This window comes from Neomonachus schauinslandi, chromosome 1 (assembly GCF_002201575.2).
Source record: "Neomonachus schauinslandi chromosome 1, ASM220157v2, whole genome shotgun sequence".
Lineage (NCBI taxonomy): Eukaryota > Metazoa > Chordata > Mammalia > Carnivora > Phocidae > Neomonachus > Neomonachus schauinslandi.
In genome coordinates this window covers 140,343,178-140,365,351 of record NC_058403.1, presented here as the reverse complement: position 1 = coordinate 140,365,351, position 22,174 = coordinate 140,343,178, and the positions used below count along the sequence as shown (strand labels likewise).

The 22,174-nt window shown below is 35.5% G+C and overlaps 1 protein-coding gene across 1 annotated transcript in view; it reads left to right on the top strand.

Moving 5' to 3' along the window:
- The window catches only part of AZI2 (5-azacytidine induced 2), a 42,017-nt gene extending 21,848 nt beyond the window's left edge, over positions 1-20,169 (top strand). Inside the window, exons 3-8 of the mRNA XM_021678720.2 lie at positions 102-227; positions 702-801; positions 1,908-2,056; positions 9,029-9,087; positions 14,920-15,038; positions 17,714-20,169. Of these exons, the coding sequence (XP_021534395.2) occupies positions 102-227; positions 702-801; positions 1,908-2,056; positions 9,029-9,087; positions 14,920-15,038; positions 17,714-18,126 (966 nt within the window). The 3' untranslated portion in view covers positions 18,127-20,169. The remainder of the gene's footprint in view (positions 1-101; positions 228-701; positions 802-1,907; positions 2,057-9,028; positions 9,088-14,919; positions 15,039-17,713) is intronic.
- Positions 20,170-22,174: the final 2,005 nt, after the last annotated feature.

The following is a 22,174-nucleotide window of genomic DNA, read 5'->3' as shown; positions in this document are numbered from 1 at the left end:
AAAGTAAGGTGTGGAGCCATCAGAAGACTGGCTTCTTTTTTGTTTTGTTTGTTTTGTAGAATACTTTCTTTAAGCTTTTCCTTCTAATTTTATACCATTAGCTTATAGGAGCTCGATTAGATGAAGAAACAAGTTCTGTGGGACGAGAACAAGTAAATAAAGCCTATCATGCATATCGAGAGGTTTGCATTGATAGAGATAATTTGAAAAGCAAATTGGATAAAATGGTAAGTTGGTTTGAAAACAATCTCTATGTATTGCAAATGAGTTTTCTTCTTCAGGAAGTTTAAACTTAGAAATAAGAGAAATACTTACATTTATTAAATAAAAAATTAAAAATATACATCCTTAAGGCAAAAATATGAATTTTTAATGGTGATATTTATAACTTATTTCTGTACAAAATAAATATATAGTATGTAGTGATGTTTAGGAATTAAGTATATCTAATACCACTAACTTATTTTGAAAAATCATGACATGGTAGAATTTGTCAATGTGTTTTTAAAAGAAAAAAAGCCAGTGAATAATATGTCCTAAGTTTGAAAAAGAAAAAAAGAGATTAGTGAAAAACTGGGTTCATTTTCCCACCTTGCTTTTTAAAGGCCTAAATCTGTTTTTTTTTCATCTACCTGAAAATTAATATATATCAACCTATAGATTTTATTGAATGTAATTTGGCATTTTCCCTACTTAACTAGAATAAAGACAACTCTGAATCTTTGAAAGTATTGAATGAACAGCTACAATCTAAAGAAGTAGAACTCCTCCAGCTAAGGACAGAGGTGGAAACTCAGCAGGGTATGCCACTTACTTGTTACAAATATTATAATGGAATCAATATAATTTTCCATTTATGTGTTATATCCATTATCAGTTTTCTGTATCTGTATGCTAAGGCCTTAACTTATTTTATAATTTTAGGCTTACATTAATTTCTCTGATCTGCTTTCACCAAAATATCAACTGCTTTAACTTTTCCTTAGATATAAGTTGCACTTTTCCTAGAGAAAATTTGATGGTTTTTATTCAGGGCTAGTTTGTGATGAAGTAGATGAAGAAAGGAGTAGAACTCCATCCTTGTCAAAACGTCTTGCCTGCTGGTATGTCCTAGCTTTTCCTTTCTACTGAACTTTTGCCCGCTATTTAGACATACTGTCATGGAGTAGTTAAAATTACTTTTTTTTTTTTTTTTTAAATTTCTGAAGATTGTTAAAATGTGCAGATGAGATGCTGGAGTGAATAATTAGTTCTGGAGCATATGGTTATTGGCCTGTTCCCATGAACATTCTGATGAGACAAGCTGAAGAGTAGGTCTCTGAGAGAGACCTTTTGATAGGAGTTTGAGATGAGCTCTCTTACAGTAGCTGGTTGGGGCTTTTTCTAGATAGACTAAAGAACTAAGTCAAAGGTAATTCAGTATCCAGTTGTATGGAGTTTCTACAGTAGATGTTTATGAATAAATTGTTTTGACATCATGTTCTAGGCCTGATGATCATACTTCATACTCTGAGGGGACTAGATGGAGTAGAGACATGAGCTTCAGTTTCCTCACTTCATTTAATTATCACTGTCTTAACCTTGACATATATTATTGACTTGTCAAAAGTTTTAGCATGTGTTTGATTAGTGTTATATATTTTAAAGTTCCAGAATGACAAACTTGTACTTTAACCTAAACAAAAGATCAGAGGTAGTCGTGATTAATACATTCTGAAACAAGATTGGTAGGTTTCTTATTCTCATTAGCATAGATCTTTGAAAGTAATTACTGTTTTTAAAAAACTGTTAGTTGTGCATCTTTTGTATTAGTTTTTGTATTATCTACATTTTACTAGTATAACCTTTATGGAATTACAACAGATGTAGAAGGCAGAAATAATAGTTAATGTCCATCCTTTTTTTAGTGATGAGGAATTTAAATCCACCTTCATCAAACTGGGAGGTGGAAAAGTTGAGCTGTGACCTGAAGATCCATGGTTTGGAACAAGAGCTGGAACTGATGAGGAAAGAATGTAGTGACCTCAAAATACAGCTACAAAAAGCCAAACAAACGGTACTACAGAATTATTAAATTGAGAAATTCAGTATTCTGTGTATGCTATTGCTAGGATTTATAACTAAAGATTAAATCATAGAGTTAACATATAACTACCTAGAGAGTTACATTCTCTGAAAAATTTACCTTTATCTTCCCTTTTAATCATTTTGTCTAAAATTTGATATACTGTATACTTCTAGCATAATCTCAGAATTATATAATTTTGTTTTAAAAAGCTCATTTTAAAAAAGCTTACTAGTTCATTTATTAATTTATTAAAGCTATTCCTTTTAAATTCCTTTTCCTTCAGTTTCCTTAAATCATTTTTTTCTGTAAAGTTTTTAAGTTTATCATTTTAATTTAATAATTTGATTAATATAGACACCACAAGAGACAACTTAGTTTTTAGAACTCTTGAAAAGAAAAAACTTGACAGAGTCTACTAATTTTCAAAGGTCTCAATACTTTTGGGCAACTTCAATTTTCAGCAAATAGCTCAGATTTTAAGAATTGGGGGGGGAAAAGTAAAAACAACTGTGCTGAGCTGCTGAAGTATGGTTAGCCTGAAGTCATCCACTAAAACACAAGTTGCCTTTCAGGTCCTCACCAAGTCTGTTCACTAATACTTTACATTGGTTCTAACAAAGTTGAATACAAGTTTTTAGATGTCATGACAGTGCTGAAGAGAAAAAGAAGAAATGGTAGAGAAAAAGAGGAGTTGTGAGAGCAATGTACCAACTGCAAAGTTTAAAATAGTTGTTGTAAGAAAAGTTTAGTAGTCTAGAGTCAAAGAGCCATTATATACATTCATGTATTTTAAATAAGTTAACCAGTTAGATAATTACTACTCAACCGTTTTGCCCATCACAGCATTCTAACCCCATTGAGGAGCTGTGTCACCTACCCCAGGTTTCTTTTGGGATGCCAATACCTAAAAAGACACTACTTCCCGTATTCCCTGATTGCCAGCCAGGACACTCGCTCCTGAATCCCAACTGTCCTGACATCCTGCATGACAGCCACGCATTAAGAATAATATAGCATTCCACCTTGGCCTTAGCCAAATTAATTCCTCTGAACTGGACAATGAGAACTTGTTTTCAAGCCCCCAGACCTGGTAAAGGGGAAACACTGTAGAGATAACTGTCAGTTCCTGTTAGGGCAAAATACTTTTTTTCCCACTTAACATCTGAAGTTAATTTCTGCAGTTACATACAGTTCCTTCAAAGGCTTCCAGCATCCTATCCCATAAGCTTAGGTGCCACAGCCCCTGAGAAGCTGGCTAGCTGGCTGGCTGGCTGGTGTACTTGCTTGTTTATTTTTTTTTTTTAAGATTTATTTATTTGAGAGAGCGAGAAAGAGAGAGAGAGAGAGTACATGAGAGGGGGGAGGGTTAGAGGGAGAAGCAGGCTCCTCGCCGAGCAGGGAGCCCGATGCGGGACTCGATCCAGGGACTCCAGGATCATGACCTGAGCCGAAGGCAGTCGCTCAACCAACTGAGCCACCCAGGCGCCCCTTTGCTTGTTTATTTATGTACGTTTTTCCTAATTTTAATTTTTAAAAATATTTTAATTCCAGTCTAACATGTACAAGTGTTATATTAGTTTCAGGTGTACACTATAGTGATTCAGCAGGTCAGGCCTGGTTAGTACTTGGATGGGAACAATTCTATATTAACTGCTCATCATGATAAGTGTACTCTTAATCTCCTTCACATATTTTACCCATCCCCCCCACCTCCCCTTTGGTAACCATCTAGTCATTCTTTATAGTTAAGAGTCTGTTTTTTGGTTTTTCTTTTTCTTTGTTCATTTGTTTTTTAAATTCTGCATGTGAGTGAAATCACGGTATTGGTCTTTCTCTGACTGGCTTACTTTGCTTATTTGCATTATACTCTAGATTCATCCATGTTGTTGCAAATTGCAGGATTCCATTCTTTTTATGGCTGAGTAATAGTCCCCTTTGTGTGTGTGTGTGTGTGTGTATACACACTCATGGTAATTCTGTTTTTAACTTTTTGAGGAACTTCCAGACTATAAAGTGGATTACACCAGTTTGCATTCTCACCGACATGCATGTGGGTTCCTTTTTTTCCTCATCCTCGTCAATACTTGTCTCTTACGTTTTTTGATTTTAGCCATTCTGATAGGTGTCAGGTGATATCTCATTGTAGTTTTGATTTGCATTTTCCCGATGATGAGTTAATGTTGAGCATCTTTTCACGTGTCTGTTGGCTGTCTGTATATCTTCTTTGAACAGATGCCTATTTAGGTCCTCTGCCCATTTTTTTTTTTTAATTATGTTATATCACCATACATCACATCGTTAGTTTTCGATGTAGTGTTCCATGATTCATTGTTTGCATATAACACCCAGTGCTCCATTCAGTACATGCCCTCTTTAATACCCGAAAGTCAGTCCTCTGCCCATTTTTAATTAGATTGTTTTTTAGGTGTTGACTTGTGTAAGTTCTTTATATGTTTTGAATTCTAACCCTTTATCAGATATGTCATTTGTCAGTATCTTCTCCCATTCAGTAGGTTGTCTTTTAGTTTTGATTATTTCCTTTGCTGTGCAGAAGCTTTTTATTTTGGTGTAGCCCCAGAAGTTTATTTTTGCTTTTGTTTCCCTTTCCCAAGGAGACATATCTAAAACAATGTTGCTAAGGCCAATGACAAAGAGATTACTGCCTATGTTGTCTTCTAGTTTTATGGTTTCAGGTCTCACATTTAGGTCTTTAATCCATTTTGAGTTTATTTTTGTGTATGGTGTAAGAAAGTGGTGCAGTTTCATTCTTTTGCATATAGCTGTCTAATTTTCCCAAAACCATTTGTTGAAGAGATTGTCTTTTCCCCATTGCATATTCTTGCCTCTTTTTTCATAGATTAATTGACCATATAGGCATGGGTTTATTTCTCAGTTCTCTATTCTGTCTGTTTTTGTGGCAGTACCATACTGTTTTGATCACTACAGCTTTGTAGTATATCTTGAAATCTGGGATTGTGCTATCTCCAGCTTTGTTGTTCTTTCTCAAGATTGCTTTGGGTATTCAGGGTCTTTTGTGGTTCCATACAAATTTTAGTATAATGTGTCTAGTTCTGTGAAAAGTACTCTTGGTATTTTGATAGGGATTGCATTAAATCTGTAAATGGCTTTGGGTAGAATGAACATTTTAACAGTTTGTTCTACCAATCCGTGAGCATGGAGTATCTTTCCATTTGTTTGTGTCATCTTCAGTTTTTTTCATCAGTGTTTCATAGTTTTCAGAGTACAGGTATTTCACTTACATGGTTAAGTTTATTCCTAGGTATTTTATTATTTTTGATGTAGTTGTAAATGGGATTGTTTCCCTAATTTCTTCCTGCTACTTCATTATTAGTGTATAGAAATGCAACAGATTTCTGTATATTGATTTTGTGTCCTGCAACCTTACTGAATTCATTTATCGGTTTTAGTAGATTTTTGGTGGAGTCTTTTCAGGTTTTCTACATATAGTATTCTGTCATCTGCAAGTAGTGATGAGTTTTGCTTCTTCCTTACCAATTTGAATGCCTTTTCTTTTTCTTGTCTGATTGCTGTGGCTGCCATTTCCAGTACCGTGTTGAATAAAAGTGGTGAGAGTGGACATCCTTGTCTTGTTCCTGACCTTAGGGGGAAAGCTCTCCATTTTTTCCTCTTGAGTATTATGTTAGCTATGAGTTTTTCATAAAAGGCCTTTATAATGTTGTGGCAGGTATCTTCTATACTTACTTTGTTGAGGGTTTTTAACATGAACAGATATTGAATTTTGTCAAATGCTTTTTCTGCATCTATTGTAATGATCATATGGTTTTTATCCTTTCTCCTGTTCATGTGATGTATCACGTTGATTGATTTGGGAATATGGAACCACCCTTGCTTCCCAGGAATAAATTCTGCTTGATCACAGTGAATGATATTTTTTTTAATGTATTGTTGGATTTGGTTTGCTGGTATTTTGTTGAGGATTTTTGCAGCTATGTTCATCAGCGATATTGGCCTATAGTTCCCTTTTTATGTAGTATCTTTATCTGGTTTTGGTATCAGGGTAATGCTGGCCTCATATAATGAATTTGGAAGCTTTCCTTTCTCTTCGAATTTTTGGAATAGTTTGAGAGGAATAGGTATTAATTCTTCTTTAAATGTTTGGTATAATTTGCCTGTGAAGCCATCTGGTCCTGGACTTCTGTTTGTTGGTAATTTTTTGATTAATTATTCAATTTCATTGCTGGTAGTTGGTCTGTTCAAATTTTCTATTTCTTCCTGATTCTCTTTTGGGAGATTATATATTTGTAGGAATTTCTCCATTTCTTCTAGGTTTCCTAGTTTGTTGGCATATTATTTTTCATAATATTCTCTTATAATCCTGGGTATTTCTTGTATATGTTTTCTCTTACTGCTTTTAAAATTTATCTTTGTCACTACTTTTTGCCGTTTTAGTTACTATGTGTCTTGCTGTGGACCTCTTGGGATGGGGGGCTTTCTGTGCCTACTGTATCTGGATTTCTGTTTCTTCCCCCAGATTTGGGAAGTTTTCAGCTCTTCTTCAGCTTTTCTGCCTCCTTTCTTTCTCTTCTTCTTGTGGGGTAATTAGGCCCCTCTGGGTTTTCAAAGCCAAATGTTACAGGGATTCGTTTTCCCTGTATGTGTTCCCCATACCTGGGGTGTGCATAGTGTGAGGGTCTGTTTTTCTTCCTTCTCTGTGCCAGTGGTGTCCCTTCTTCTGCAGACAGTCCTTTGGGTGGGTGTGTTTAGCTGCTGCCTGCTATTCCTGCCTCTTCAGTATGGTCTCCTCTTTACTTTTTGCTGTGGAGCGTCTCTTCTGCCAGTTCTCTGGGTTATTGACACTGATGTAGATGTTATCTGGTTGGATCTGTGGAACGAGGTGAGCATAGGATCCTTCTCCTCTGCCATCTTCTTTAAAAAAAAAAAAGACCTCTAAAGATTTTATGTAATTGAGAGAGAACACGAGACAGGGGGAAGGGCAGAGGGAGAAGCAGACTACCTGCTGAACAGAGAGCCCAACGTGGTACTCAGTCCTAGGCCCTGATCATGTCCTGAGCTAAAGGCAGATGCTTAACTGACTGAGCCACCCGGGTACTCCTAGAGGCTTTTTTTTTTTTTTTTAAAGATGTGATTGCAAGAAAGATCTGTACCTGGAAGCTCTGAATTATAATTGTCAGTAAGTAGATTTTCCTTGAAAGGAAAATGATAGCTTTTTACATAATGGATATTTCCTTATAGAGTAGGTAGCAGTACCATGGAATTGTAAAAAATTTGGCTTATAATTATGGTGTTGCTTATTAACTATGTAACATTAGGAATATCATTTACTTCTTCTGAACTTGTTTTCTTTAAAGTAGACTTTTAAATATCTGTTTTTTCCATAAAGGTTAGATAACATGTAACACATTTAGCACAATGCCTAGTATATAGTGTATTCAGTAAGTCAGTGTGTGTCAAAAAAACTTAAGGTAATCCAGAAAAGCAGTACTGTTAAGAGGGTGTGTGTGTTACAGTTCAGTTCTTATTAGTTACTCTTTCCCACTAGATGGTGCTAGGGGATTTGCTTTTAGTTTAATTCATCTATCATAAATCATAGAGACATTTGAAGGTAGAAGAAACTTTAGAAATTTTTCATTTACTGCTGAAATGGCATCTGAAAGACTAAGAAACAAGAGTTTAATAAAAGAGGAATTGTTTTAAAAAAATTTAAGGGGTGCCTGGGTGGCTCAGTTGTTAAGCATCTGCCTTTGGCTCGGGTCGTGATCCCAGGGTCCTGGGATCGAGCCCCGCATCGGGATCCCTGCTCAGTGGGAAGCCTACTTCTCCCTCTCCCGCTCCCCCTGCTTATGTTCCTGCTCTCGCTGTCTCTGTCAAATAAATAAAATCTTTATTTATTTTTTTTTTCTTAAGATTTTATTTATTTATTTGAGACAGAATGAGAGACAGCATGAGAGGGAGGAGGGTCAGAGGGAGAAGCAGACTCCCCGCCGAGCAGGGAGCCCGATGTGGGACTCGATCCCGGGACTCCAGGATCATGACCTGAGCTGAAGGCAGTCGCTTAACCAACTGAGCCACCCAGGCGCCCTAAATAAAATCTTTAAATAAATAAATAATAAAATTTAAGACTTCATTCTCAACCTTCATAGGAACTTCTTTGACAGGGTGAGGGAGGGATTTAAAATTTAAAAATGCTCACAACTAAGATAAAGAAATGAACCAGGAAAAGGAAGAGTGGAATGCTTAAAATAAACTTATCAGAGGTTCCAAGTTGAAATCTTGATGCTGTGAGATGTATACTTTTAAATTTTGTTCAAAGATATTGCTGATCAGAGTCCCCTTGGATGTCGGAATCAGAGAGCAAGTCAGGGAGAAAAAATTATGTTCACTTTATTTATCTTTTATCTACTATAGCCATATTTACAAATATTTTTGAGGTGGTATTTTCTGTGAAGCATTTTATAACATCTTTTAAAGTGTGAAATAGCATCCCTACATGGATATAATAATGAGGTGGGTTTTTTTCTGGGGGGCGGTTTACTCAGTAGATTACTGTTTGGTATTAATGAGATCAATGAGATAATGAGAGTCAGTTCCACTTATGGCCCTTTTAAACTTTCCCCCAGTATCCAGTCATTTATATTCAGAAAAGTTGATCCTTTGGAAAAAAAGACACTAGGGCCAACAAAATTTAGAAAACACTGGATCTTTAAAATGGAGTTGGTATAGAGGTCTCAGGTACCTAATAAGCCCATTTAGTGATTCACAGTGTGCTGTTATATGTACCAAAGGTTGTGAGAAGTCCTAAAGTGTAGGAACCTATTTAAGTTGAACAGTGTTTCCCAATATTTTGTAACCATGGGCCCCTGTATATGTGAAATTTCCACATCATAGGGCACTAGTTGGGAAACAGATTTATACTTCTTAACAATTACAACTTTAAATTTTTTTTTTTTTAAATAACAGGATCCATCTCAGGAAGACAATCTGAAGAGCAGTGATCTCCAAAGACTGAGCATTTCAAGGTATGAACATTCTTCAACATTCAGAAATAGCATATTCTTCTGTAGGCCACTTTGTATAGCTTACTTAGATTTCTGTTATGATTTAACCTTAAAAGCAAATGGGTACTATTTGGGTACTGCATGTAATCTCTGACCACAGTGGATTTATAAAAAACATTTAACTGCTCTTCAACAGTTGGCTTGAACTTTAGTAGAATGGTATATATTGTGAGGCCTCAATATTTTAGATAGGGCTTTAGGGAGCTAGCTGTGTAGAAAGTATTCTGTAATCCTGATTTTGCATGAAGAATTATACATTTCCATATACAGTAGTACCACCTTGTCCTAAGGGTAAACTTGGACCACCTTAGTCTTTGGTATAACATGAATTTTAAGAGAACTGTCCTCCTAGGGTAAAAACAAAAGTAACTATAAGAGTTCATGTATATTACTTTAACCCTTTTTCTCTTAAATAGATGTCATTTTTATTTAAGTAACATGTACTATTTCAAATTATCTTATTTTACATCCCTTCTGTATATGGATTCTTTCATCCAATGAAAAATAGTGAGTTGACTTCATTGTTGGATCATTTGGCTTCTAAAGTTTACTAGTCTAAAGTAAATAATGTGAAATGGCTCCTTCCTATTCCTAGCAAAAAACCTAATTGAGAGAAATGAGCAACTAGGGCAAACAATTTGAAGATTGCAGCCAATCTTCTAGATCCAGGGAGTAGCAAACTTTTTCTATAAGGGACCAGCATATTTAGGCCTTGTGGGTCATAACACATCTCTCTTGCAACTATTAAACTGTGCCATTTGAACAGTTCTTCTGTTATGCCTTCAAGTTGCATCTAACTTTACCAGCAAGGAAGTTTTTCCTTTTTAAACAGTGTGTCTAGGTCAGTGTCCATGTAAATTATTTCTGAAAGTTGTGTTTAAGATATATTTATTTATCTTAGAGAGAAAGGCGTGTGTGTGAGCAGGGGAGGGGCAGAGGGAGAGGGGAAGCAGACTTCCCACTGAGCATGGATCCCGACACAGGGCCTCTGTCTCACCACCATGAGATCATGACCTGAGCCGAAACCGAGTTGGATACATAACCAACCTAGCCACCCAGACACCCCATATTTCTGAAAGTTTTCTTCTTTATCAAAATTATCTTTTCTCCTGTCAACCCAGGTTTTTTCCCCTCATTTTGTTGTATTTATCAGTTTTATAAGCCTCTTCAAACCATTTTTGGATAGAAGCAGGGAACAGAGAAATATGTTAGAATCAGAGTACGTCAAATGAAAGGGCTATGTATATTGTGTATTAGGGATACGTGATACAGAATGAGACTTCTGCTTCCATTCATGGGAAATTTTACATAATTTGGTTTACATCTACTGAGAATAACTCAAAAAGCTGCCTCTCCCCCCAGATGTCTTTAAAGACATCATATAACTAACAAGATAGTGAGGGATCTCTACACCAGGATTTAAGAGGATAAAGGTACAAGGAGATGAGTCTAGTTTTTGAGGCTGCCCAAGTCTATGTAATTTTGGCTTCAAAGTGCAGTTTTGAATTCTCTAAAGCTTAGTATTAACTCAGAGTATTAGCTGAGAGAAACAATTTTTAGAAAGATTTGCCTTAAGTTCTCCACTCTGAGAGTTATTTGTCTGCTAAAAGAACTGTATAATTAAAGCATGTCCTAATGGCTCGCTAGTGCTCAAAGTATATTTATGGTTTTATACAGGTTGGTTCGCATTTATTTTATGTAAACAATATGAATTGCAAAACTAATTAGGTTTCCCTTTTCTGGCTAGTAACTAGAAAACTAATAACCAAATTTATAGTTTATTCCTTGGTAAACTTTTTATCACGCATTTTTAGGTTAGCCTCATTCCTAGCTGCACTTTATCTTGTTTTTCCTTCACCTTACCATTTATACCTATTCCCAGTTTATAGTCCTGTATTTTTAAGTTACGTCATCACTTTTAAGTGGAACAACTCAGATGTAAGTTTACTACATTAGCAAAAAGGTACATAGGAGTGTTTCCACAAAACCTTTAAGTACAAGTTTATATATTTTTAAGGATTATTTATTTTTTTTAAGATTTTATTTATTTGAGAGAGAGTGAGCAAGAGAGAGAGAAAGAGCAGATAGGGGCACAGGGAGGGGGAGAAGCAGAGTCTCCTGCTGAGCAGGGAGCCTGATGCGGGGCTCGATCCCAGGATGACCTGAGCCAAAGGCAGACGCTTAACCAACTGAGCCACCCAGGCGTCCCGGATTATTTTTCATTTATTTGTAAAGCACCCTTTTTGGGAAAACTTTTTTTTTCATATTTCCTCCATTATATTGCCAGGCAAATGAGGTACCTCATATAGAGTGAACCTTTAGTTACTGGAGGCCTTTTATATGGTACTTACTGTGTACAACATCATTTAACAACAGCCCAATCAGAAATTTGGCCTGTTTCCTGCCAGTGTTCAATTTGGTGTTAGCTTTAGGTTGTTGTTCTTAAACGTATCTAGGTACGGAGTAAACTTACACTGTGAACTTCTTAAAATGTAAATCTTTAGGAAATATGGATGAGGTTAGTGTTTTTCAAACTGTGCTGTGGGACCCTTAGTGGTCATGAAACTGTGTGTTGAGATAAGTATTTTATACAAATATTGAATAAAACAGAATAGAACATACCAGATTGTATTTAACATAATAAGGGGGTAAATATGGTTTCTCATAACTTGTTTTCTTTGGGTTGCAGTGTAAAATGATTCCTTGCTGGGCCTCACAATCAAAAATGTCTAAAAGACTCTTGGTTGTGGGGAATCACAGTTGTCAAAATATACATTTCTAAATCTTTAGCTCTTGGGTAAGATATCTCATACTTTGATTTTTGTTCCTCTGGGGAATGTAATAGTTCAGTAAATTTTCAGAAGCTAAAGAAAAACACAAATGGGTGAAGTAAAAAATTAGATTTTTCTTAGACAAGGAATACTCATTTCACTATTGAAGAGTCTTGAATATATAGTGTCAATTAAGAAAACTGGGCTTTTACACAATTTGACTTCGTAAGCAGGACATGAAATCTGCTTATTCACATCTCAAGGAGGAGGTACGTTACATTTAAAATTTAGAGGGTTGAAATTTGAGGTTAAGAAGGTTTTGTTGGCAGCCAGCATATTGGAGGTGCTTGGTAAATGTGTGATGAAGATGATGGTAATAGTGATATGAAAAATGTTACCCCAGGGTGCCTGGGTGGCTCAGTCGGTTAAGCGACTGCCTTCGGCTCAGGTCATGATCCTGGAGTCCCGGGATCGAGTCCCGCATCGGGCTCCCTGCTCAGTGGGGAGTCTGCTTCTCTCTCTGAACCTCCCTCCTCTCATGCTCTCTATCTCATTCTCTCTCTCAAATAAATAAATAAATAAAAATCTTTAAAAAAAAAAAATGTTACCCCAAAAAGGCAGCAGGCAGTCCTTAGACTGGGGATAATTAAAAGATGGCTTTGATCAGCAACATGTTAAAGAGTATGGAGTAAGTTCTCCTGAACCTGTTTCCTCACGCGGAAAATGTGGTTACCCAGCTTGCTAAGTTGGTGTGAGAACATGGTTGAGCATTTATTATGTTAGGCATTTCACCCATCATTTTTTTGTTTCGTCTATTTTATTTTGTAGGGTTCTCATTTGGGATGCTTTTTAGTGTTGCATCTCAGTGCTCGTTTTATAATTTCATATATATATATACATATATATACACACACACACACCTATACATATATATGCACCTGTGTCATTTAAAGCAAAACTTAACTAAATTCATACTCCTGGTTGGTTGGGGAGGGCGGGGGCACAGCCAGCCTGTACAATTTCAAAAATATCTAGGTAAGTGAAGGTTAACTGGAACTCTGCTGAAGATTTGTGGATGACAATTTGCCTTTTCCAATCTCACTTAAGTAATGTTTAAGTACTTTGTTCAAATAGAATTAATTTTTTTTAACATACTTTGAGGACTGTAGCACTTTAAAGTGACTGTTATTACTTTGTTATCCACAAGGGGGAGAGCTTATACTTAGTAATTTTTTTTTTTTTTTTTTAAGCTGTAGTTTTTAATCAGGTGACATTAAGGGCAAAAGAAAAAGACTTAGATGTATGTTAAACTTGGTGACCTAGTTTTTAGTTTAACCTAGTATATGAGCAGTGTTCACTAAATTGAATTGGAAAATGTGTATTAGACACTGCTTTAACACTTCTATTATAATTGTTTTTATTTTTACATGCTTAGCTATTTTGAATGATTAAATGTGTTTGATATTCTAGGATCCAAACACAGTCTTGGGTATTTGCTTTTCTTTTCTCAAAGTCAGGTACTGATTTACCATCTCATGCCAATAAACACTATTTTTAAACTGTATTATTCATATCATGACTGTCTGCATGAATTAGCACATATACAGCACTTACCCTTACTGCTATATAATGTAACTCTTTGGAAAGCATACTGAATACCCACAATTGCAACAAGGAACCAACAACTCTTCACACTTAAGACAGGTTCCTATGTGAAATATTCATTGTAGCATACATCTCAGATGTTTGCTGGTGAAGTGGAGGTGGTTAACTAATTTTTGTGAAGTAATTATTTCACACTTATCAAAAACCTGCAAAAAGCCCTGTGATTTTTAATAGACTACTGTTTGACAGATGACATTTACAAGAGACTAAAACATGTGGATTTTTCCCGAAAGCAGTATATTCTGCTTCTAGTGAAAGAATTGTAGTCTGAGTGGAATAGAAATATCCTGACCCAAAAAAATGTATATAAGCTTACATTCCAGAATGATGGTTTTGGAGTAGGTCTGTTGCATTGTAATTCGAATAGGATATTAGATTTAGATATCAAGAGTATTACCTCTTGGTTTGTTCAAAGGTTTTTGTGTATAGCTAGATAAAAACTGACATCTTTTCTAACTTGATTTACTTATTAAATTTATGCCAGTATCTTTAAGAGGCAGTAACGGTCATTTGAATGCTGAGATCAGTTGTTTTTATACTTAACATTTTACATATTCTTGTATAGCAAAGTAAGAATATAGAAGATTTCAGTTTATTTAGTTGGCAATTAAAAACCAAAAAAAAATCATGAATATCCATGTTTAATGGGAGAATGAAACTTTTGCAAATTAGGTTTAAAATAACTTAAACTTGTCAAATTATGAAAATGACTGGCATTTATGAAGTTTATAATTTGTTTCATATAATCCTCTCTCGCTTCTTTTCCCTTACCAGGAAATCATCTGGCTCTTCTTGTCTTGTGCTGTCATGTCACATTGGTTTAGAACCAACAATATGAGACAGCCCAGTCAAACATAAAAGAATGAAATGCATGAAACCTAAATTTTAATGTGGATTTGGGTATATATTCAGTTGATACATTTCAATTCACAACGTCAAAACCAAATAATCAAGAGATAAATACAAATTAAAACTCTATACATGAATAAATGTCACTTTATTTTTGATCAGATCTGTAAATGAAGGCCATACCCCTTACTTTTATAGTCACAGCACAGCACATGATAGGCTATAATTAATAAGAAACTTCACTGTAATAATTTTTGTAATACCCTTCTGTTTAATATAGTTCAATTAATGGCTAGAAATTAGGTCAGTATTATTATGAATAAGATCTTTTTACTTGTTTTAATGCCCTAATTGTATTTGTTATTTAATGAGGAAGTTTTAATTTATATCATCTCAAAACTAATTGGAGCAGAAATGCAGATATGCTCATTTCTATTTTAAAGTCACTCCTTTCTGTCTATAAAGAAAATTATAACCATTAACTTTTTTTGAAAAAACTGTATTTCAGTGATAATATGCAAAATGCATACTGGGAACTGAAGAGAGAAATGTCTAATTTACATTTGGTGACTCAAGTACAAGCTGAACTACTAAGAAAACTGAAAACCCCAACTACAATCAAGAAAGGCAAGTTAATGTTTGCTAGAAACCACTGATGCCAGCCAAACAGCTTGAAGAGCAACTGGCTATCGTTTCTTATCGAAATTTCATCAGATGATTTTGATAAGCCAAAGTATATATAGTATGTTCACAGCCTGCCTATTCTCTGCTTTGGCTTCATTCTCATACTGGTCAACTTCACACATAAAGGTGTTGCTGATGTGTTTTTTCTTCAGTACTGTATTCTTCTCCCCTTGTGGCTTTTTTTCTCAGCCAAGTGTTGCTTATGTGTATAAGGCTGAGGTGTTAAGTTAGCTCTAGTTGACCTTTTACCACAACTCCTTCTTATATTAGAGAGAGACCAAGACACCAAAAGCTGTTTTTCATTCCAGTGCTACAGAACATATCAAAGACCTAGCTCTTTAAATTGTTTTTGAAAAAAATTACTTTGATGAATTCATTGGGTTCTTTTCATTTGGTAAACTTTTCTTTCCGTAAAGGATAGATTGTTTAGAATGGAGACTAGGTATTATCCCCTTATCCCTTTCAATGAAATGAAAATTTTCATTGATTTGCTTTTCATATGTAACTGCTTGGCTCACTAAACTTTTTGAGTTTTGGGCTAACGTAGTAGTGGCTACTTCGCCAAAGCTATTTTTATACCTCAGAAAAATCAGTGCATTTGCACTTCTTATTACATAATAGGTATATTTCTGAAAAGTTGTAAATTTGAATGCCCTAAGTTTATTTTAAAGGAATGAGATGTGACTTTTTATAAAAAATAATCACCACCACCTAATTTAAAATTATATGCCCCTCGTATTATGCCTAAAGAGGGCACAAGAGTATTTTATAAATCTCCTCAGGAGTATTTACTAGGAGGGAAAAAGGAAAACTGAAGTCAAAACTCCTTTCAGTTTCGTGAGAGTTATTTATGAACCAGGCAAACTAATATGGTGCCCTCGCAGGCTCCAACTTAATTTATGGTTCATTTTGCCCTTGAGTTTTTCAAGGGCAGGGTTACATATGAGGCAAATGTATGTTCTTTTAAAAGGAACGCAGAATAATTTTGTAGGGAGTTTTCAGTGAGGCTCTTTGTTTATATAATAAATACAATTTCCAAAGAATAATATAGGAGAAATGCTCTTTCCGTATTTGAAAATGACTCATTCTTGTGTCCCTTCTGAGCTGAAGGATGAGTCTTTTGGTGTATCAGACCATAAATTTTCTAGCACACTATAACAGTGGCAGGCTCACTCCTTACTGCAGAACTCAGTGCTTTGAGGAATAGAGAAGACTAAATCACCTTTTTTCCTAACCTACAGATCACTCTTGTCCAGAAGTTGGGCACCATTACTTCTGTGTCTCCTCTATTCCTATCCCTCTTCCCAAGAAAAAAAGGGAATGAGCTTATTTTATAATGTGGTTCAGTGTCTTACAAAATTATAGATTGAAGTCTTTGTTCTAATTCCTAGCATTCTGTCCGAGTTGGTTGAATTGGAAGGGGAAGAGAAGTCGAAGTTCATAAGCTCATACTACCATTATGCTGGCTATCACTAAATAACAGCTTTAAAGCAGTTTGTTTTCTAAGCCATTACGTGTGTACTAAACACATTCTTTTCCTTGACCTATTACCGTAACCATAGCAGAAATGTGTGTTTATTTAAGAGACAGGATTATTCTATAAGTTTTATTCAAACTTTTATCCATAAAAGCCTTCGGATATATATTAAAACTTCATTTAGGCCTTATCAATTCACAATGTAATTATTTCTGAAAAAAAATTTTTTTTTTTTTTTTTTAAAGATTTTATTTATTTATTTGAGAGCGAGAGAATGAGAGACAGAGAGCATGAGAAGGAGGAAGGTCAGAGGGAGAAGCAGACTCCCTGCTGAGCAGGGAGCCCGATGCGGGACTCGATCCCGGGACTCCAGGATCATGACCTGAGCTGAAGGCAGTCGCTTAACCAACTGAGCCACCCAGGTGCCCGAAAAAATTTACTTTTAAAGCACCTATGGAAAAAAGATTGGAATAAGCAAAGGATATTATATTTAACATTACTTTAGAACAGCTTAGTTTCCACTGACAGGTAAACAGTCTACAAACCTTTTCTAGCCACATTAAGAGCCAAGAAGGGGATCCTTCCTGTATTTTAACTTTATTGGTTTCCAACTTCTTAAACTATGGAGTTCATCTTCATTAATAATTCTGTGAAATAGGCAGGGCGAGATTACTATGTCAATTTTGCAGACAAGCGAAGTGACACCTGGAAGTAATTAAGTGATTTTAAAGTAAAGTCACAATGTCAGTAAATAGTGATCCAGGATTAGAACTCAGATCATTTTTCATCTGTCGTCAAGTCACAATGCCCCAGTGATCACACTAATTTAGAAATGTTAATTTTTTTTTTTTTTTTTAAAGATTTTATTTATTTGACAGAGAGAGCACAAGCGGGGAGCAGTAGAGGAAGAGGGAGAAACAGGCTCCCCGCCGAGCAGGGAGCCCGATGCGGGACTCGATCCCGGGACTCCAGGATCATGACCTGAGCCGAAGGCAGCTGCTTAACCAGCTGAGCCACCCAGGCGCCCTAGAAATGTTAATTTTATTTCCAGTTCTAGATGTAACTAAATTAATGAAATGTTACATATTTTATGATCACAAATGCCTTGACAACTGACATTTAGCCTGTGTTTTCTTTTTAGCCTGTGCCCCAGTAGGATGTATGGAAGACCTTGGGAGAGACAGCACAAAACTGCACTTGGCGAATTTTACTGCAACATACAAAAGACATTCCCCCCTCTCACCAAATGGCAAAACTGTTTGCCATACCACATCTTCCCCTTTACCCGGAGATATAAAGGTTTTATCAGAGAAAGCAATTCTCCAATCATGGACAGATAATGAGCGATCCATTCTTCATGATGGTACTAACTTTCAGGAACACAACTCTTATGGCAGAAATTCTCTGGAAGATAATTCTTGGGTATTCCCAAGCCCTCCTAAATCAAGTGAGACAGCATTTGGGGAAACTAAAAATAAAACTTTGCCTTTACCCAACCTGCCACCACTGCATTACTTGGATCAACATAATCAAAACTGTCTTTATAAGAATTAATTCTGAAGAGATTCATGATCTGGTCATGAGGTTACTGTATCTCCCTCAGTGACACTCTCAAAAATTATTTAACAAACTGAAAGCAGATTTTGATTAAACTTTTGCAGAGTTCTTCGGTATATACATTTGCGCATACTGTTCCACATTATGTAGCTGATTTTCCAGTATGAAAGAGGACCCTCCAGCTCCATGTTCCAGCTAAGAATCAGACATATGCTACTTATTAATAAACTTACGGTGTTTCAAAGAGACAGTTCTACCTTTGATAGTAATTATAAATAACAGCCTCTCACATAAAGAATGGAATTAAAATTTCTTAGACATGGTTTTATAAAGCATGTGAAATGCCTAAATATCCATTCATAAAAATAAGAGGCCATTAATATCTTAGAAAAATTGTAAGTTGCTTTGAGTTGCAAACAAGAGCAAATGGCAAAATGAATAGGTTATGTTTCTATTGACTTTATATTGCATAAAGATGAAGAGTGTTATAGTTGAATAGTAGTTATCTCTTACAGGTTATTCCATCTCCATATGCTTATTGTGTTTCAAAGTTTAAGACTTAAAAAATTTTTTTTTAATCACAGTGTTAATACTTGAAATAACCTGATCATTGAAGCCAACTTTGTCCTGTACATCCCTCAACTCCTAACTGAAAAAAGTAATGAAATAGTTGAAAAACTATGTGGTGTGTAAACTATTATAATTCTGTAGTAGTCAATGAGAAGTAGAAAGAGCACCACAAAGGTTTCAGTCTAAATCTGTGCCTTCAGTGGTCCATAATGAAAATCTAAGTATGTAACTGGATCAGGTAATTTTCTTCAAAGAGTCTATACCTGCTTGTTAATGTAGAGCAACTTATAAATTGTTAGTTTTTTTGAAATGTAACATTTTACTCATTGAGCTAGTGATTTTTTCATTAACCAAATTAGGAATTATAATTCTGTAAACCAAATTCTGTGCTGTATTGATATAGTACAATCATGAAATGTCCCGACTTTTTGATTCTAAGTGGCCTATCATTTATAAACAAGGATATAACAAGGATGGCTTCACACGGAAATCTATCTAAATTCTTGCAGGGTGGTAGTATTAACATATTAGTAATATAATGTATTAGTTGGCTTACACATCTTTTGCCTGAGATAAAGTGTTTCATGTACGAGGCCTTTATCCTTTTTGATAGACAGTTTCAAATACCTTGAACTCAAAAGAATATCTCAGATCTCTTCTATATTAACTGAACAGCATACATACATAAACAATGTTCACTGTTCACCAGATATTTTTGTCTTTCTATTATCTTACTCACTTATTCAAGCTTGTCTGTGATTAATGGAATTGGTGTCAGATGCTGGAATTTATTCTGACCAATGAACACAGCTGACTCTAGGGAGTACAATCTCCTGCCAAGTAATAGAACAAAACCCAATATGCATAAAACAAATACAAGACTCCAGGCTTTAGCTAAAGGAAGCAACTACCTGTGTAATAACAAAGCAGCAGAAACTATTTCTCATGTGGCTGCATAGGCTATATATTCTATCTAATCTCTAATGTAGCTTACTGGTTTGCCTTTTTTTAAACCAAGGTTGGAAACTTTCCTTTGTAAAGAAGTAGTATGAGATAATGGCTTGATTAATGTTTTGAACAATGCCAAGAAACTGTTTAATTAAAATAAATTATTTTTGTTTGAAATTGAAGAGAATGTGAAATACTGTCCTTGCCTATATATTCCAAGGTCAGGTACTAATTGTTAGTTGTTCATTTGATACATGTTAACAGGCATTTGTCTTGTTAAACCAGTTCTTTTAAGTGGAAAAAACGTTGTTCCATCTGACCAAGAGGGTGGCTATCAAACAGGTATGCTAGAAATCAGTGGTTGTATGTTCTTTACAGTGTAAAGTGCTAAATAAATGATGTGTAGGACTCTGGTAAAGATTAACCAAAACTCTTTCACCCAGCCACAAATTTAAAAATGTGTGCTTTATGATCATCTCCGTTGTACGTAAGATTCAAAGAGAAAAGAGAATGGCCCATCTGTAGTTGATATTTATTTGAGATGGAAAAAAATGTTTTAAAGATTTAATTGAGGGGGTTGGGGGAGAAAGAAAATCTCAAGCAGACTTCCCACTGAGCGCCAAGCCCAACAATGGGGGGCTGGATCCCAGGACCCTGAGATCATGAGCTGAAAAATTTTATGTTGACTTCATACTGCTTGAAATTTGCTCCAAAGGGCCTTCCCTGGAAATTTCTTTAATCTTTAGACTTTTATAACCCAGTTCACATTTACATAACAGAACAAAGAGAACACAGGTAAGGACAAAAAGCCACTTACTTCCTCTTGATCTCCCATTAGTGAAAATAAAATTTGCATCTTCTCTAAAAGGAAACGGAGATTCTGCCAAAATGGAACCTAATTCCTAAGCAGAGCAGGGGGACATATCTATGTGAGACAATTAGAAAACCAAGTAAGTAGGGGAAAATTCAGACTTAAAGACCTGAGACCAAATGATACAAAATCTATAATCTGATCCAGAGAGGCTACTTCAACAAGGTGAATCTTTAGGGGAAGAAAATCTGTACACTGTTTCTTAACAGAACTAGTATCAGCCAGAGGTATGAATGAGCAAGCAAGACAACAACTGAGGCAGCTGTACTAGTCAGAGAAGTAGACAAGTGTGGTGGCTAGGCATGGATATCCTGAAAGCTGTGATAAATTATTAGCTTCTGACATTATAGAAGAATGAACATATTTATATAACCTACTGTCCAGCACCTGTGGGGAAAGTGACATCTACATAAATGAATTTTCCACATAAAATTGAAGGTGGCTCCTCTGATTCTCATCCAAATTATAAATTAGCCACAGATTATATATTTTACCAGCTTTTTAAAGCAACTGCCTTTTCTTCATTTGCACCATTAAAAATAAAAATTAAGGTCCTGTGCTCTAGGAAATGTACCAATACCAAAAGGCCAACAGAAGAATATAGGCTTGTTTACTCCTATGGTATGTGGTCTCTAGGTTTCTATATTTGCTTTGCTTTTATCTGCTCTAGTAATCTTCCTTTTGATCTGTGGCCTGGGAAAATGTGGTTTCTTTGGGTTTCAAGTAAGAGTAAAATAGTTCTTTGAGCGGTTCACTTGAGTAAAGTATGGAACTTGAACATCACATTGGTTCCTTAGGATCCCATCTGCTTTAAACTAAGTCCTTAAAAAAAAAACAAAAAAAAAACCCCTCATCTATTTTATGGGATTGGGGTCAAAGTTAAATCTTGTCCTAGTATGTAGTAATTTCTATTTGTGATTTTAATGAGAACTATATATATATATATTTTTTTTTTTTAACTTGGAAACTGGTTGCTATGGCTCTAGTGAAGAATTAACAGCTCACAGAGGAAAAGGAAAGCAAGTTTTGATATAAAAGCTCAACCTGGAACCAAATTATTGTACTCGGACAATTTTTTACATTAGCTCCTGAAATCATTAAAATATTTTCGGGGCGCCTGGGTGGTTCAGTCGTTAAGTGTCTGCCTTCGGCTCAGGTCATGATCCCAGGGTCCTCGGATCAAGCCCCGCATTGGGCTCCCTGCTCAGCGGGAAGCCTGCTTCTCACTCTCCCACTCCCCCTGCTTGTGTTCCCTCTCTCACTGTGTCTCTCTCTCTCAAATAAAATCTTTAAAAAAAAAAAAATTTTTCAGTAGCCAAATTAACAGGTCAAGGAATGTAATAATTCATTTTAGGAAATTTTCCATCAAATACGTAAGTAAAATTAATTCATGTGTAAGTACTTTCTTCATCTGTTTCCAAATAATCCTTTACTACTACTAACAATAGCCATTAAAGAGCATTTACCACATCCGAGGCAGTGTCCTACATACTCTACTTACCTGCAATAATCCTCACAATAACTGAAAACTATTTCCATGGTTACATAACTAGTAAGTGACACAATCAGGAAGGATTCTGATTCATCACTATTCTGCTATACTGCCTTGTTATTAACACTTTTGACGGCTGTCCATTCCTACTTTCCTTGGTTACT